Raw genomic sequence first — 13,370 nt, forward strand, 5'->3', positions numbered from 1 at the left:
CTAGGATATCTGAGAATTGTGCCACACTTGGCATGGACCAGAAGACTCTGAAAAAACTGGTGGAATCCATCAGTAATACCGTCAAGAACTGTAAGTACTGACCAGACATCCAACACTGCCTGAACAGCTTTATTCCATCAAATAGAAACATTGATAGACTTACTTGACATTAGCAAGTTCTTTGTAACCCCCAAAATAGGGCTTCTCTAATTTCTAATATTTTGGCCAGTTAAAAAAATAGATCACAAGTGAACTTAAAAGATCCCTGCACTTACACTGGAAATATTTAATATTTTAAAATATTTTAATCCTAAAATATATTTGTATATGTAGAAAGAGTAATTTGACAGCTTGACAGCATAAGTGCTAAAGGATTATGTGCCAGCCAAGTACTGATTCTGTTACAGTCTGAAATTTGATAAGAGATTTCAAACTACTGAAGATTTACTCTGACCAGTTCCCTGAGTTTTCTGGCACAAAACCCATAGAGGCAGGGGATTGATAGAGCTACAGGAGATATTTTAGATGTTGAAGAAATAGCACATGGCAAGTGTTTATTAAAAGTAATGTAACAGGTTTGGGGGGATTCCTTGCCCTGATTGCCCTGACAGACCTTAAAAAGTAATCGTCTATATTTTGTCTCGGTCATGACAACAAGCAGTCCTGCCTGAGAATTGTGAGAATGTCTTTAGACTTGGAGGCATTTACTTTTCATTCAGACACTAGTACAACCTCATTATTGGGGCTGTCCTAGTATTAGGCACCACCCTAAGAATCTCACTGTAGACTTAATTCAGCTTTCTTTTACTCCAGGTGTATTTTAAATGACATGAGTTCCTCAGGCCCTTCTAGGGCCTGTTTTTCTAATCCTGTCAGACAACCCTTGAAATCCATCTGGCAGATTTAACCAATGTTGAATATGTTATCTTCTGTTATTTGCTGTTTTCTGAACAACCTGAGTTTTACAACATTCAAAAGGAAGTTTTGCAGACTTTAAAAATCTTAACTCCTCTCCTCATCCTAAAGAAACTTTTCATTAATGTCTGCTACCCAAATGTGTGTTTGATACCATAATTTGTTATTTGAAAGCAATTCTCTGAAAGTCTGTAGGTTATAAATATGTAATACTAGATCAGACCCATATCCCATATAGTCTCCTACAAAGAAGATACTTAACAATTACTTGAAAAGAGCAATGAGTTGCGTTCCTTTCCAAAGCTTTGATGTGAAGTTATGATCAAAAGTTCAGGCTATAGCTATTCACCAGTGTAACCAGATTACTATTTTACACTCAGATTACTAACAACTCATCTTTATTGAGCTCTTCATTAGGAAAATGCTGTGCTAAATGGTTTATGTTCATCTTCAATTCTCAAAACAAACTCAGTGAGGTAGGTGGTATATTCCATGTTTTCAGATGAGGAAACCCAAGTCTTAAATTGTCTAAAATTACAGAGGACTTTTCTGGTGGAGGCAGAACTAGAACTCAGGTAAGTCTGATGCCAGAGCCTGCACTCAGTTTTTATTTCTCAAATTAATGCTACTGTTAAGCATTCTAGACTCATATGGTCATTCTGTATAGTATTATCCCATAGTTAAGTGCAGAATGAAAGTTGAATTTGGCTCACTACTTAGGTCCTTCAGTTGAGACCAGGATAGACACTGGCCTCTCATGACTGGAATTTAATTTCGTTGTTGCTGTTTTAAGGTTTTATTTTTAAGTAATCTCTACACCCAACATGGGGCTCCAGTTCACAACCCTGAGATCAAGAGTCACATGGTCTACCAACTGAGCCAACCAGGTGCTCCTGGAATTTGGTTCTTTAGGTAGGTGTGGGGAGGGCTAACAAATAGTGCCGTCTTGGCCGCCTTCTCTCAAGAAAGGATTGTTTTGGGGCAGCTGGCTGGAATAAAACATTCTAGAGCTAGAGCTGCATTGTCCAGTACAGTAACCACTAGCTATGTGTGGCTATTACTTAAAAAAAAAAACTGAAGTGATCTCTATACCCAAGGTGGGGCTTGAACTCAGGACGCTGAGATGAAGAGTCTTTGCATGCTTTAGCAACCAAGCCAGCCAGGTGCCCCATTTTCTTTAAGTGGATGTGTGACTGTTTAAATGTAAATTAAAATTAAGTAGAATTTTTAAAATCTTTAATCTAGTGGGGGTGGCAGATCATTACCTCAGGGCATAATAAGTGGCTTTATGGGTATGTCACCTATGCATTGTGACAGGGCCCTGCGCTTAGTTCAATGCTCTGCTAACACTGACTTAAAATTAATGTTTTGAGTGAGGGTCCCATGTTTTCTTTGCATTGGGCCCACAAATTCTGTAGTTTATCTTGGCTGTGTACCTCTTATTCATAGTATGGTAGGAGTATCTCCACCATCAGAATTACCTAAAGATTCGTATTGAAAATGTAGATTCCTGGATACCACCCTAGGTACATTTAAAAATCTGCAAGTGGGGGCCAAGCATCCAGATCATTCACTCCATGTATTAGACACAGTAAAGCTTAAGAATTCCTGACCAAAATTGTCTTTTCCAAGTGGAACTTCAGTTCCTTTTTCTTTTATATTTATGAGTTCGATCTCTTCTTTTGATTCTTTTAAATTTACACATTAAGTTGCACATTCACACATCCTTGGCAATCTGGTTTTGTGTGTGTGTGTGTGTATGTATTTAAGTCTTTGCTTTCTTTGGTTTCTGTAGAATTTGAAACCTAGCTAATTTATTGTCTGGGTAATTTCTGACACTGGAGGTTAATTTTTACACTTAAGCCTTCAAACCTGTCATTTAGAAACAACTAATTTACAGGGGTTTCAACTACCTATTGCCTTTCCTTGTGCTTTAAACTCAGAAAATCATACTTTTTTCTTCCTTCTTTAGAATCTTGAATACTATTGCTAACTACATGGTGGCCATCTTTCCCTTAGATTTTTTTTTTTTTTTTTTTTAGTTTAAAATTCAGTTAGCCAATATATATCACTAGTTTCATGAAACTTCAGTTCTGTCCGCCTAATAGCAATCCCAGCTTTACTGATAGTGAGTTAGGAATTGACCCAGTCTTTTTCACACATACTGTTGTTTAGCCACAATTTTTACACTTAGTAGATTAAAACTTTTTTAAAGCTAAGTGAAGAATTTTAAAACTTCCCAATAATTTCATGTTGTTTGATTCAAGTGATTATTTTGCCAAGAAGTTACTTCGGATCCTGACTCATCCGGTATATTCCTTTACCTCTCTTACAAGGGGTTATTTATTTAGCAAACATTTATTTGAGAACCTACTATTGTGCTTGGTACTCCTGGATGCTGAGTAGATAATTAATACAAGGATAAGAGATTTTTCATATGCCTTGCTAAAATCCAAATACTTTGTGAACTACATTTCTCTGATCCACTCCTACTAAAAGGAGGAAATAAATTAAACCCAGTATGATATACCCTTGTGAATTCATGAGGCCCTGAGTGTTGATGAATTTTTTTTTTAAGATTTATTTATTTGACAGAGATAGAGCGGGAACACAAGCAGGGGGAGTGGGGGAGGGAGAAGCAGACCTCCTGTGGAGCAGGGAGCCCGATGCGGGGCTTGATCCCAGGACCCTGGGATCATGACCTAAGCTTAAGGCAGTCACTTAACGACTGAGCCACCCAGGCACCCCAATGAATTTTTTAATACAATTGATCATCTCTTCTGGGACTTAGCCCAGGACCATCTATAGACCTAGTAATCCAGTATTTGCATTTCACTTTATTTGTGAGACATAACATGGGCCAATATGTATGCATACATAGGTTTGTATACATACATATTTTCCAGCTATGTCTGCCGAGAGGGCTTAGAAATATTCTACCCTCCCCCATTATGTATTGGGCTTAGAAATACTAATACCCTGGTAGTAACAAGCACACCCAGTGCCTAGACCTTGGTGTCTAAATACCAGTCTCCAATAAAAAGAACCAGGATTCCTTGAAGAAGTAGCTGTACAGAGTGTAAAGGAAACCCTATGCTACACCTGTGTGTTTCTCTTTTACTCTGACATTACTACCACACTTATACTTCTGACACTTCTGGTCTCCAACTTTGTCGTTTTTTCCAGCAAGCAATTTTCTGTGACATCCCAGCAATTTCTTAATCCTGACACCACCTGAGATGGCATCAGATCTCATAGGTTGAGTTCAGTTCCACAAGACTATCTCCCACTTCAGATGCCCATCACAAGTCCAGGTTGTTATCTTCACTTCTGACTGACTGGTTATAAATTGGAGGTCCAATTAATTTGCTAGAGCAGCTCACAGAACTGCGGAAAACAGTTTACTTAATAGATTACTGTTTTCTTATAAAAGGATGTAATCAGGAAGAGCCAGGTGGAGGAGATGCATAGGGCAAGGTGTGTGGAAAAGGGCATGGAGCTTCCATTCTCTCTCCCAGGACCATCATATGTTCACCAACCCAGAAGCTCCCTAAACACTACTTTGGGGGTCTTCATAAAGGTTTCATCACATAGCCATCATAGATCATTAACTCAATATCCAGCCCCTCTGCAGAATAGGGGGTGGGGCTGAAAGTTCCAGGCTTTCAATCAATGGTTTGGTCTTTCTGGTGACCCGCTCCCATCCAGGAGCCACCAGCAGTCACTCACTAGAACAAAAGATTCCTATCACCCCTGATGTTCCAAGGGATTTAGGAGCTTTGTGTTGAGAACCAGGGTCAATGACTAAATTGAACAAAAGATACTCCTACTGCTCAGATGAGTTAGGAAATCCCAAGAGTTTTGAGAGCTATGTGTCAGGAACCAGGGGCAGGGACCAATATATGTATTTCCTGTTATCTCACCCAGGGGTGATATGAGATTGACCTGGCAAGTAGGGCCAGGAAGCGAAGAGGTGAAAAAGGCAATGGATTGTGCTATGTGAAACATACAAGAGCCGACTCAAACTCCTAGTGGCCAAAACTGGAATAATTTAAGCGAGAAAATTAACAATTATTATAAAATAAGTATATGTGACTGCACCCCCCCATAGTGATATAAATGAGTAAGTAAATGGGAAAAGACCTCGTCCTTTCAGGAGAACTCCAAATAATAGTATCAATATTCCTTCCCAAGAAGTGGAATTCCATTTTACTTGAGCAATTGCCTTCTAAAGAATAGACTGTGGAAAGGGAAAATAGTAACTACAGTGGAGAACCCTGTAGATTAGCTAAACCAAGTGATCGAAGTTATCAGCCGTTAACCTTGTTAATATATATCCCCCCCTGACATGTGAGAACAGCAATTTATCTCTAGTATTCTTTCCCAAAACACCTAGCCACAGTCTAATCATGAGAAAAACATTAGGCACACACAAATTGAGGAACATTATGCAAAATAAAATCTCAAGGTCATGAAAGACTGAACACTAACAGATTTGAAGAGACATGACAACCAAGTATATCCTGGCTTGGATTCTGGAACCTCCCCAAAAGGGACATTAGTGGGAAACTGGTAAAATCTGTAGTTCAGTTAATGTGTACCAACTGTACTACGGTTCTGTAAGGTGTTAACAGGGAGAGAGTGAAGATTTTATGCAAACTATCATCATTGCTTCTCTTATGTGAATCTAAAATTATTCCAAAATGAAGTTAAATAAAATGGGCCAATCTCTAGCACCTCACCATTCTCATTACCTATGATCTTTCACATATCTTTTACAATGGTTCCTTGACCTCATGAGTAAGGTCTTTAGGTATAATGAAATGTGAGCTTACATGGATAAAACCCAGAAAAAGTTATTACCTGCTAAAGATTGTGCCTAAAATCCCTGATAGCTGTGTTGAATGACTTGTTAGTATTCGACTCAGAGCAGCTCCTGACCCAAAACCTCCCTTTCCTCAGGGATCCATTTTCACGTTGTTCGTGCTAACATTTCCACTCATTGATAATTCTCTCCCTCAGAATTGAGCAGGACTACTTTCAGGCAATCATTAACATACTCTGCACTCCATATAGTGCATCCACACCTGAGCTTCCTTTTTCTTCACATTCAAAAAAAAGAAGGCGGCTTTTCAAGTTTTTGTCCTCAGAGCAGCTGCATCCCCTTCTGTGACCTAGCCTTGAAAAGTCACATTGCCTCATTTCCACTGAGCTCTACTGATTGAAACAGTCACACACACACACACACACACACACACACACACCCACACACACCCTACCCCCTCCTAGGTTCAAGTAAAGGAGAGACTCCATCTCTCAGAGGAATATCAAAGTCATTGTACAAAGAGCAAATGGGATGGGATGGACTGTTAAAATTGTCTTTAGGAAGACAACCTTGTCACATCTGAACTCACCATTCATAAGGTAGTTTCAAGAATCTACTACCAAAGTGTTCTCCCTTAAGTGCAAATATGATCCTGTTAACTTGCCAGCCAAAATTTTTCAGAAACTCCTCATTGTCTGTAAAGTCAAGTCTGCTACCTAGCCCCACCAAATCATCTGCAGCTAGCTCTCAGAACATAACTCCAAGCTGCCCCCTCTGGCAAATGCTTATCTTTGGCAGGCCTTAGCTCAAGTGACACCTCCTTGGGACTTTTAATTTCCTACTGCCTCCCCCAGTTGATTATTCCTTCCTTTGGGTCACCGCCAAACACCATCAATCATAGTGCTTGTCATACCTTGTTGCACTTTTTTATATCTTAGCCAAAGTGTAACAACTTGGTGGGCAGGAAGCATGGTGTATTCAATGCCCGGTTGACAGGGGGCTCTTAATTAATGCCTATTAGGTGGATAAAAATGACCTTTATGTCATATTTCAGGACTTATAGTTACACTGTGGAGCCTGAGAATCTAATTCAGTTCATAAAACAGTGTTAATAGGTACCTTTGTAATTGCTTATTCTTCAGACTTGTCAACCATTCCCCTAAGAACCAAATCATTCTGACCATTGTAGAAACCCTAATGTTGCAAACTGCGTATGTGCTATGTGTTGTCATTGATTTCAGTTGGGTGACATGAAATCATCTCAAAGACAGCATCTAAAATTTATCCCTATAAAAAGAAAAAAAAAAAAGGAGGAGGGGGTTGGAGGAGAAAAAAAATAGTAACCAGCTTTCCTTCCTAACTCTTCTGGTTCTTTCAAATAATCTTTGATTCATAGAATTGGGCTTTTAGAAACGAAGAATCTCAGAGATCATCTAGGACAATACCCAGTTTCATAGGTGAGGACCCTGAGCCATAGGGAAGCTATATGACTTGTCTAAGTCCACTGTTTAGGTAAGAAATGGAAGTACAATCCAGGCACTTTAGTACCCCCAACCCGCTAAATCTAATCCTTTAATTTTCAGTCGTGACAATGCATTAGAATCATCCATGCACTTCTTTAAAAATACCCTTTTCCTAAGTCTAGAGTGAAACCTGAGTGTATGAATATTGGAAATTTCTGTTTGAAAATTAACATCTCCAGCCCCTTCCCACTTTCTGACCTCATTTCCACCTCCCTAACCAAAGCCCTATCACTTCCAAGCCTGGCTTCTATGCTTCCAGTTTTCCCCTTAAATATAATTTTGCCAGATGAATTTTCCTAAACCACTTCTCAACCCTTAGGGCCTAGAAGAGTCAACCCACCTCTTGTTTAAAAGCTAATTCCTGGGCACCTGCGTGGCTCAGTCAATTAAGCATCTGCCTTCGGCTCAGGTCATGGTCCCGGGGTCCTGGGATCACCCCCGTGTCAGGCTCTCTGTTCAGTGGAGAGCCTGCTCTCCCCTGCCCATCCTCCCCACTTGTGCTCTCTCTCAAATAAATAAAACTCTTAAAATAAAAAATAAAAGCAAATTCCTGGGCCTGATCTTAGTGATTCTGACTTGGTAGGTCTGGGGCAAGACATGGGAATCTGGATTAAACAAACAATGGAGAGGGGGTTGATTCTCTCATACAGATGGTCCAAAGATGGTCCATGAGAAAATCACTGCTCCAGTAAAATGCAGCTGATGCTTGAACAACCTGGAGGATATAAGCACCAACCCCACACAGTTGAAAATCCATGTTTGACTCCCCAAAACCTTAACTACCAATAGCCTATTACTGAACTTACTTAGAGTCAACTAACATATCTCATACATTTTATGTATTATATACTGTATACTTAAAGTAAGCTAAAGAAAAGAAAATGTTATTAAGAAGATCCTGAGAGAATGGGGCACCTGGGTGGCTCAGTCAGTTAAGCTCCAACTCTTGATTTCACTTCAGATCGTGATCACAGGGTTGTGAGATCGGGCACTGGGCATGGAGTCTTAAGGTTCTCTCCCTCTACCCCTCCCCATTCTCTCTCTCAAAAAAAGAAAGAAAATCATAAGAGAAAATATATTTACAGTACTGCACTATGTTTTGTTTTGTTTTTTAAATCACATTTAAGTGGACCCGCAGTTTGAACCTATGTGGTTCAAGTCAACTGTAAATGTTAATTTTCTGACTAGGCTTTCAAGGCCGTCTGCCGTTAGCCCATCGTCTTCAATCTTGTTTTTTCTCTTCTCAACTTGCTGTGCTCCCAATAAAGCATGTTCAAACCCAACCGCAATTCTACTTCTTTCCTTTACCCATGTTCTCTCTCCCTGTAATTCCCTAGTGTACTACCCCCAACACATTCCTTCCTGTATAAATGCTATGCATTCTTCAAGTCTCTGTTCAAAGTCTGCTCCCATGAAAATGGCCCAACTCCTCTTTCCCACATTGATTTCTCTTTCTTTACATGTCTATAATGGTGAGTGTTAATATTACATAATTTTTAATTTACACAGTATCTTATGAGACTTCTGGGTGACACCCAGAAAGGTAAGCCCTCAAGTAACAAGTCATGTCATACTTTTTAATTGCTAGAGCATCTAGTACCATAGGAACAAAAGAGCTGCTTAGTAAAATATTTTTTATTAGATTGGAGTACTCAAGGACTAAGTCTAAGCTGTATTTATTTGTATTTTTATTTTGCAGTCAAAAAAAGTGAAATAGAGTGTCTCCTAAGACTTTTTCACAGCTTGGTGGAAAGAGCTAATGTAAGACTTAATAATTCTGGACTAGATCGTAATGCTTTTCGAGCGATCCTGCACAGCATATTTGGAATGACTGATGATATGCTAATGAATAGGGGTAAGAGTCTTAAGAAATTGAAATGAGCCAAGCTGAGATGGCAATATATATGGTGTATATATTAATATGTGGCAAATATATATTTGTAATGACAAATTTATATATGGCAAATTTATATATATATATATATATGTATGTATGTATTCAGTTGTCATCAAAGATTCCGAATTTTTTTAAAAAAATAGATTGAGAGGCGCCTGGGTGGCTCAGTCATTAAGCATCTGCCCTCAGCTCAGGTCATGATCCCGGGGTCCTGGGATCAAGCCCCGCATCGGGCTCCCTGCTCTGCGGGAAGCCTGCTTCTCCCTCTCCCACTCCCCCTGCTTGTGTTCCCTCTCTCGCTGTGTCTCTCTCTGTCAAATAAATAAATAAAATCTTTAAAAAAAAAATAGGAAATTATTTAATGTGATCCAGTTTCATTAACAAATTTTTAGTGTTCAATTTGATAATTTTTGATGTAGGTGTATACCTTGAAACCATAATCATAATCAAAATAATCAACATCACCCCTAAGAGAGTCAATAACACTTTATTTTCTATAGGATATTAAGATTTCATTGGTAATTTTAAAAATAATGTTATTTTAGTAATTTATCTTTATGTATTTATACAGACTGTTTAGAACAGAATTTTGCCACTCTTTTTAAATGGATTTTATTTATATTATTACTATCTTTTAAAGATTTTATTTATTTATTTGACACAGAGAGAGAGCACAAGTAGGCAGAGCGGCAGGCAGAGGGAGAGGGAGAAGCAGGCTCTCTGCTGAGCAGGGAGCCCGATGTGGGGCTTGATCCCAGGACCCTGGGATCATGACCCGAGCTGAAGGCAGTTGCTTAACCGACTGAGCCACCCAGGTGCCCCAATAATTATTATTTTTTAAAGTAATCTCTACATTCAACGTGGGGCTCAAATTCATGACCCCAAGATCAAGAGTCACATGCTCTACCAACTGACCTAAGGCAGGTGCCCCCTTTGCCTCTTATTTATTTATTTATTTTTTAAAAATTATTTATTTTAGAGAGAGAGAAAGAGACAGAGCATAAGCAGGGGGAGGAGCAGAGGGAGAGGAGAGAGAAAGAATCTCAAGTAGACTCCCCACTGAGCACAAACCCGATGCAGGGCTCAATCCCAGGACCCTGAGATCATGACCTGAGCCAAAATCAAGAGTTGGCTGCTCAACTAGCCACCCAGGCACCCCTGCCACTCTTTTTAAAATAAAAATTATCATCACCTTGATTAGCTCCACTGTTGCTCTTCTTGGCTCATAGTAACTGTACAAAACATCACAAGTGAAGTTCATCATTGATCATGAAGGAGAATTACTCTTTTCTTTCTACAAAAATCGGGGGGAAACATATTCCTAGTAATTTTGACTTTTAAGAAAGACTGTGCCAAAACCTTTTTTTCCCCTCAATTTGGGAGAAAAGTTTTTTGGTGTGTTTTTTTGTTTTTGTTTTGGAGGAAAGTTTTAAAAATCTTTTCATATATACTATATACTTTTGAATTATAAAATAGTTATAAATTACAATATGCTTCTATGGTATTTTTCTTTCAGTATTTTTTGCATTTGACAAAGACAATGATAACTGCATAAATGCGAAAGAGTGGGTTAAAGGATTATCAGTGTTTCTTCGAGGGACTTTTGAAGAAAAGCTTAAGTGTAAGATTTCTATATGTGATTACTGACTTAGTAATATACATTGTCAATTTTGTATTTTGTATTTAATGAATGCTTAAACATTTTTTAAAAATACAAAATCCATGTTCTCTATAGCAACCTTTCAAAAATAGTTCATGACAGCTTTAAAAAAAATCAAAACATGAAATGGGTGGCCTGTTTGATGGGAGAGTCCCTAGACCCAGGAACCCCAAACACTTCCTTCACTGGGTCTATAATGCCTAAATGTCACCGGGACAACTCTTTGGCTTAAGGCCAAGAGCAGCAAGTCAAGGTCAGGGCTTATGCCAACTCTAATCAGCCAACAAGGCCAAGGTTTTTGTGGCTGCCTCTGGGCTCAGCAGGAAATGGACCTTGATATAGGGCAGTGCATAAGTCACAGTGAGGCCGTTCCTTGTCTCTTGATCAAAGAAAATATATGTGAGGGATTGACACAAAACAAGATGAAACGTAGGGGCGCCTGGGTGGCTCAGTTGTTAAGTGCCTTTGGCTCGGGTCATGATCCCAGGGTCCTGGGATCGAGCCCCGCATTGGGCTCCCTGCTCCACGGGAAGCCTGCTTCTCCCTCTCCCACTCCTCCTGCTTGTGTTCCCTCTCTTGCTGTGTCTCTCTCTGACAAATAAATAGAATCTTAAAAAACAAACAAACAAGATGAAACACACATTAACCATCAGACATCAATACTCTAGTGTTAGAATTTGTGTAGATGAGTGAAGAGAGGGAAGAAGGTTGAGGACAAAGAATGCCCACAGGCCCACAGGGAGAAGGGTTACAGGAGTTTCCTACAGGACAGGAATGTTAGGAATTCCAAAGACAAAAATTTCCCTATTCACAATTTTGCCTAAAAATAAATAGCTCTGGCCTCACTTCACTGTACCATTGGTGTGATGTATATTTTCTATGTTTTATACCTCTGGGGCCAGGTTTTGGGGTGAGGAAACTGGAAAGAGAATAGGAACAGTTTTAAATGGCATTCTTCAAGGGAACAATTGCTTAAAGTGTCAAAATTGCTTAAAGTGTCAAATTGCTTAAGAAAAGGCTGTGGCGTTCTGAGTAAGTAAGCAAATTTTTGTCCCTTGTTCTTCCACTTGAATTTGGATTTGGGACGTGGAAAAGAAGATCCCCACATTAAACACACATTTTTTAAACAATAGCAACAATTTTAAAAACCACCAACTTTCTCTGGTATTTATGATTTTTGTTTCTCTGTTTTGTGGGGGTTTTTTCTTAATTATTTTTATGGAGGTGAAATTGACATACAACATTATGTGGGTTTTCTTTTTTAAGATTTTATTTTGAAGTAATCTCTACACCCAACGTTGGGCTTGAACTCACAACCCCAAGATCAAGAGTCGCATGCTCCACTGAGCCAGCCAGGTGCCCCTGTGTTGGGGCTTTTTTTTCCCTTAGCTTTTCTCCGGTCTAATTTTTCACGGGGGTAACATTTAAATATAGTTGCCACTTAAGTTTGTTGCAGCTTTCTTATACAAAAGTCTCACTGAGAAGTGAAAAGCTTAAGTTTTCATGGATGTAAATTCTTGTGCTGGTACATAGGGAAAATGACTGGGACTCCAGTGTTGTTATACTTGAGTGAATAGCATCACACTGTCAAAGAATTTTCCTCCTCCAATCCCTTTTCCTAAAAATGTTTCATATACATTTCAGGATATGTTAACTTGGGGAAAATATTACTTCTCATAGGATTGTGCTGCATGTGTGCTATGGATTAAAGTACCTCAACAAAAAAGGCACAGTTAATCTGATACTCTGGAATTTTATACCTGGTTCTATTGCTTTTGCCAAAACATTTAGCTAGATTACAAACTCCAGAAAAGCTCCTTTACTGTATGTTTAGCACCTGAGGAAGGTTATCTGTGGCATGAATGAATGGTTGGAAGTCATGGAAGTCACTCTCCAGGGAGACAGAGATCATTTTGGATAGTGCAATAGGCAGGCTCCAAGGGAATGACAGACTCACTATCCAAATATATTGAAAAGTGTTCTTTGTCAGTTATGTAATCAAGTTTGTACTTAGTTTTTATACTCTATTTAAGAAGAGAATCATAATATTGAGATACATACACACACGTATGTATACACGAGTATATATGTATTGAATGATCATAGGTTTAAATATTTATCTCCAGGGGCACCTGGCTGGCTCAGTCAGTAGAGAATGCAACTCTTGATCTCTGGGTTGTGAGTTTGAGCCCCACATTGAGTGTAGAGTTTACTTTAAAAATATTTTTATATATCTCCTTTATTGCAGTTTCATCACATTTTTTCAAAGTCTATAAAATTCTTCTTTTATTTGTGTTTTACCTGAGACCCAGGAAATCATTCTACTAGAGGAGATGCTCAGTTCTGGGTCACCCAATACATATAAACTAATAACCACAATATAATGGGATTGCTTAGAAATCTATGTATTTTCAAAATACTATATGGGAGTGATGAGAAAGTTCTTTCTAGTGGATCTTGTAGATCAGAAGACACTTTCACAGAATAACTAGCCTTTCAGTTGGTTCTTGTAAATCTTGAGCAGAAAAAAACTAGAAAGAAGACCATGCT

The 13,370-nt window shown here is 38.8% G+C and overlaps 1 protein-coding gene across 4 annotated transcripts in view; it reads left to right on the forward strand.

Moving 5' to 3' along the window:
• The first annotated feature begins 1,648 nt into the window (after positions 1-1,648).
• The window catches only part of PEX1 (peroxisomal biogenesis factor 1), a 70,726-nt gene continuing 59,004 nt past the window's right edge, over positions 1,649-13,370 (forward strand). For 2 of the 4 annotated variants that reach the window (XM_064575270.1, XM_064575272.1), the window contains exons 1-2: positions 7,169-9,118; positions 10,677-10,781. In XM_064575270.1, coding sequence (XP_064431340.1) covers positions 9,091-9,118; positions 10,677-10,781 — 133 coding nt within the window. In that variant the 5' untranslated portion in view covers positions 7,169-9,090. Of the gene's footprint in view, positions 1,828-7,168; positions 9,119-10,676; positions 10,782-13,370 lie in introns of those variants that run through there. The other 2 variants (XM_045864713.3, XM_064575271.1) reach the window with 2 other exon arrangements.

Source organism: Mirounga angustirostris, unplaced genomic scaffold, assembly GCF_029215605.1.
Source record: "Mirounga angustirostris isolate CCGP_5_RB_7025 unplaced genomic scaffold, mMirAng1.0.hap1 SCAF_12, whole genome shotgun sequence".
Lineage (NCBI taxonomy): Eukaryota > Metazoa > Chordata > Mammalia > Carnivora > Phocidae > Mirounga > Mirounga angustirostris.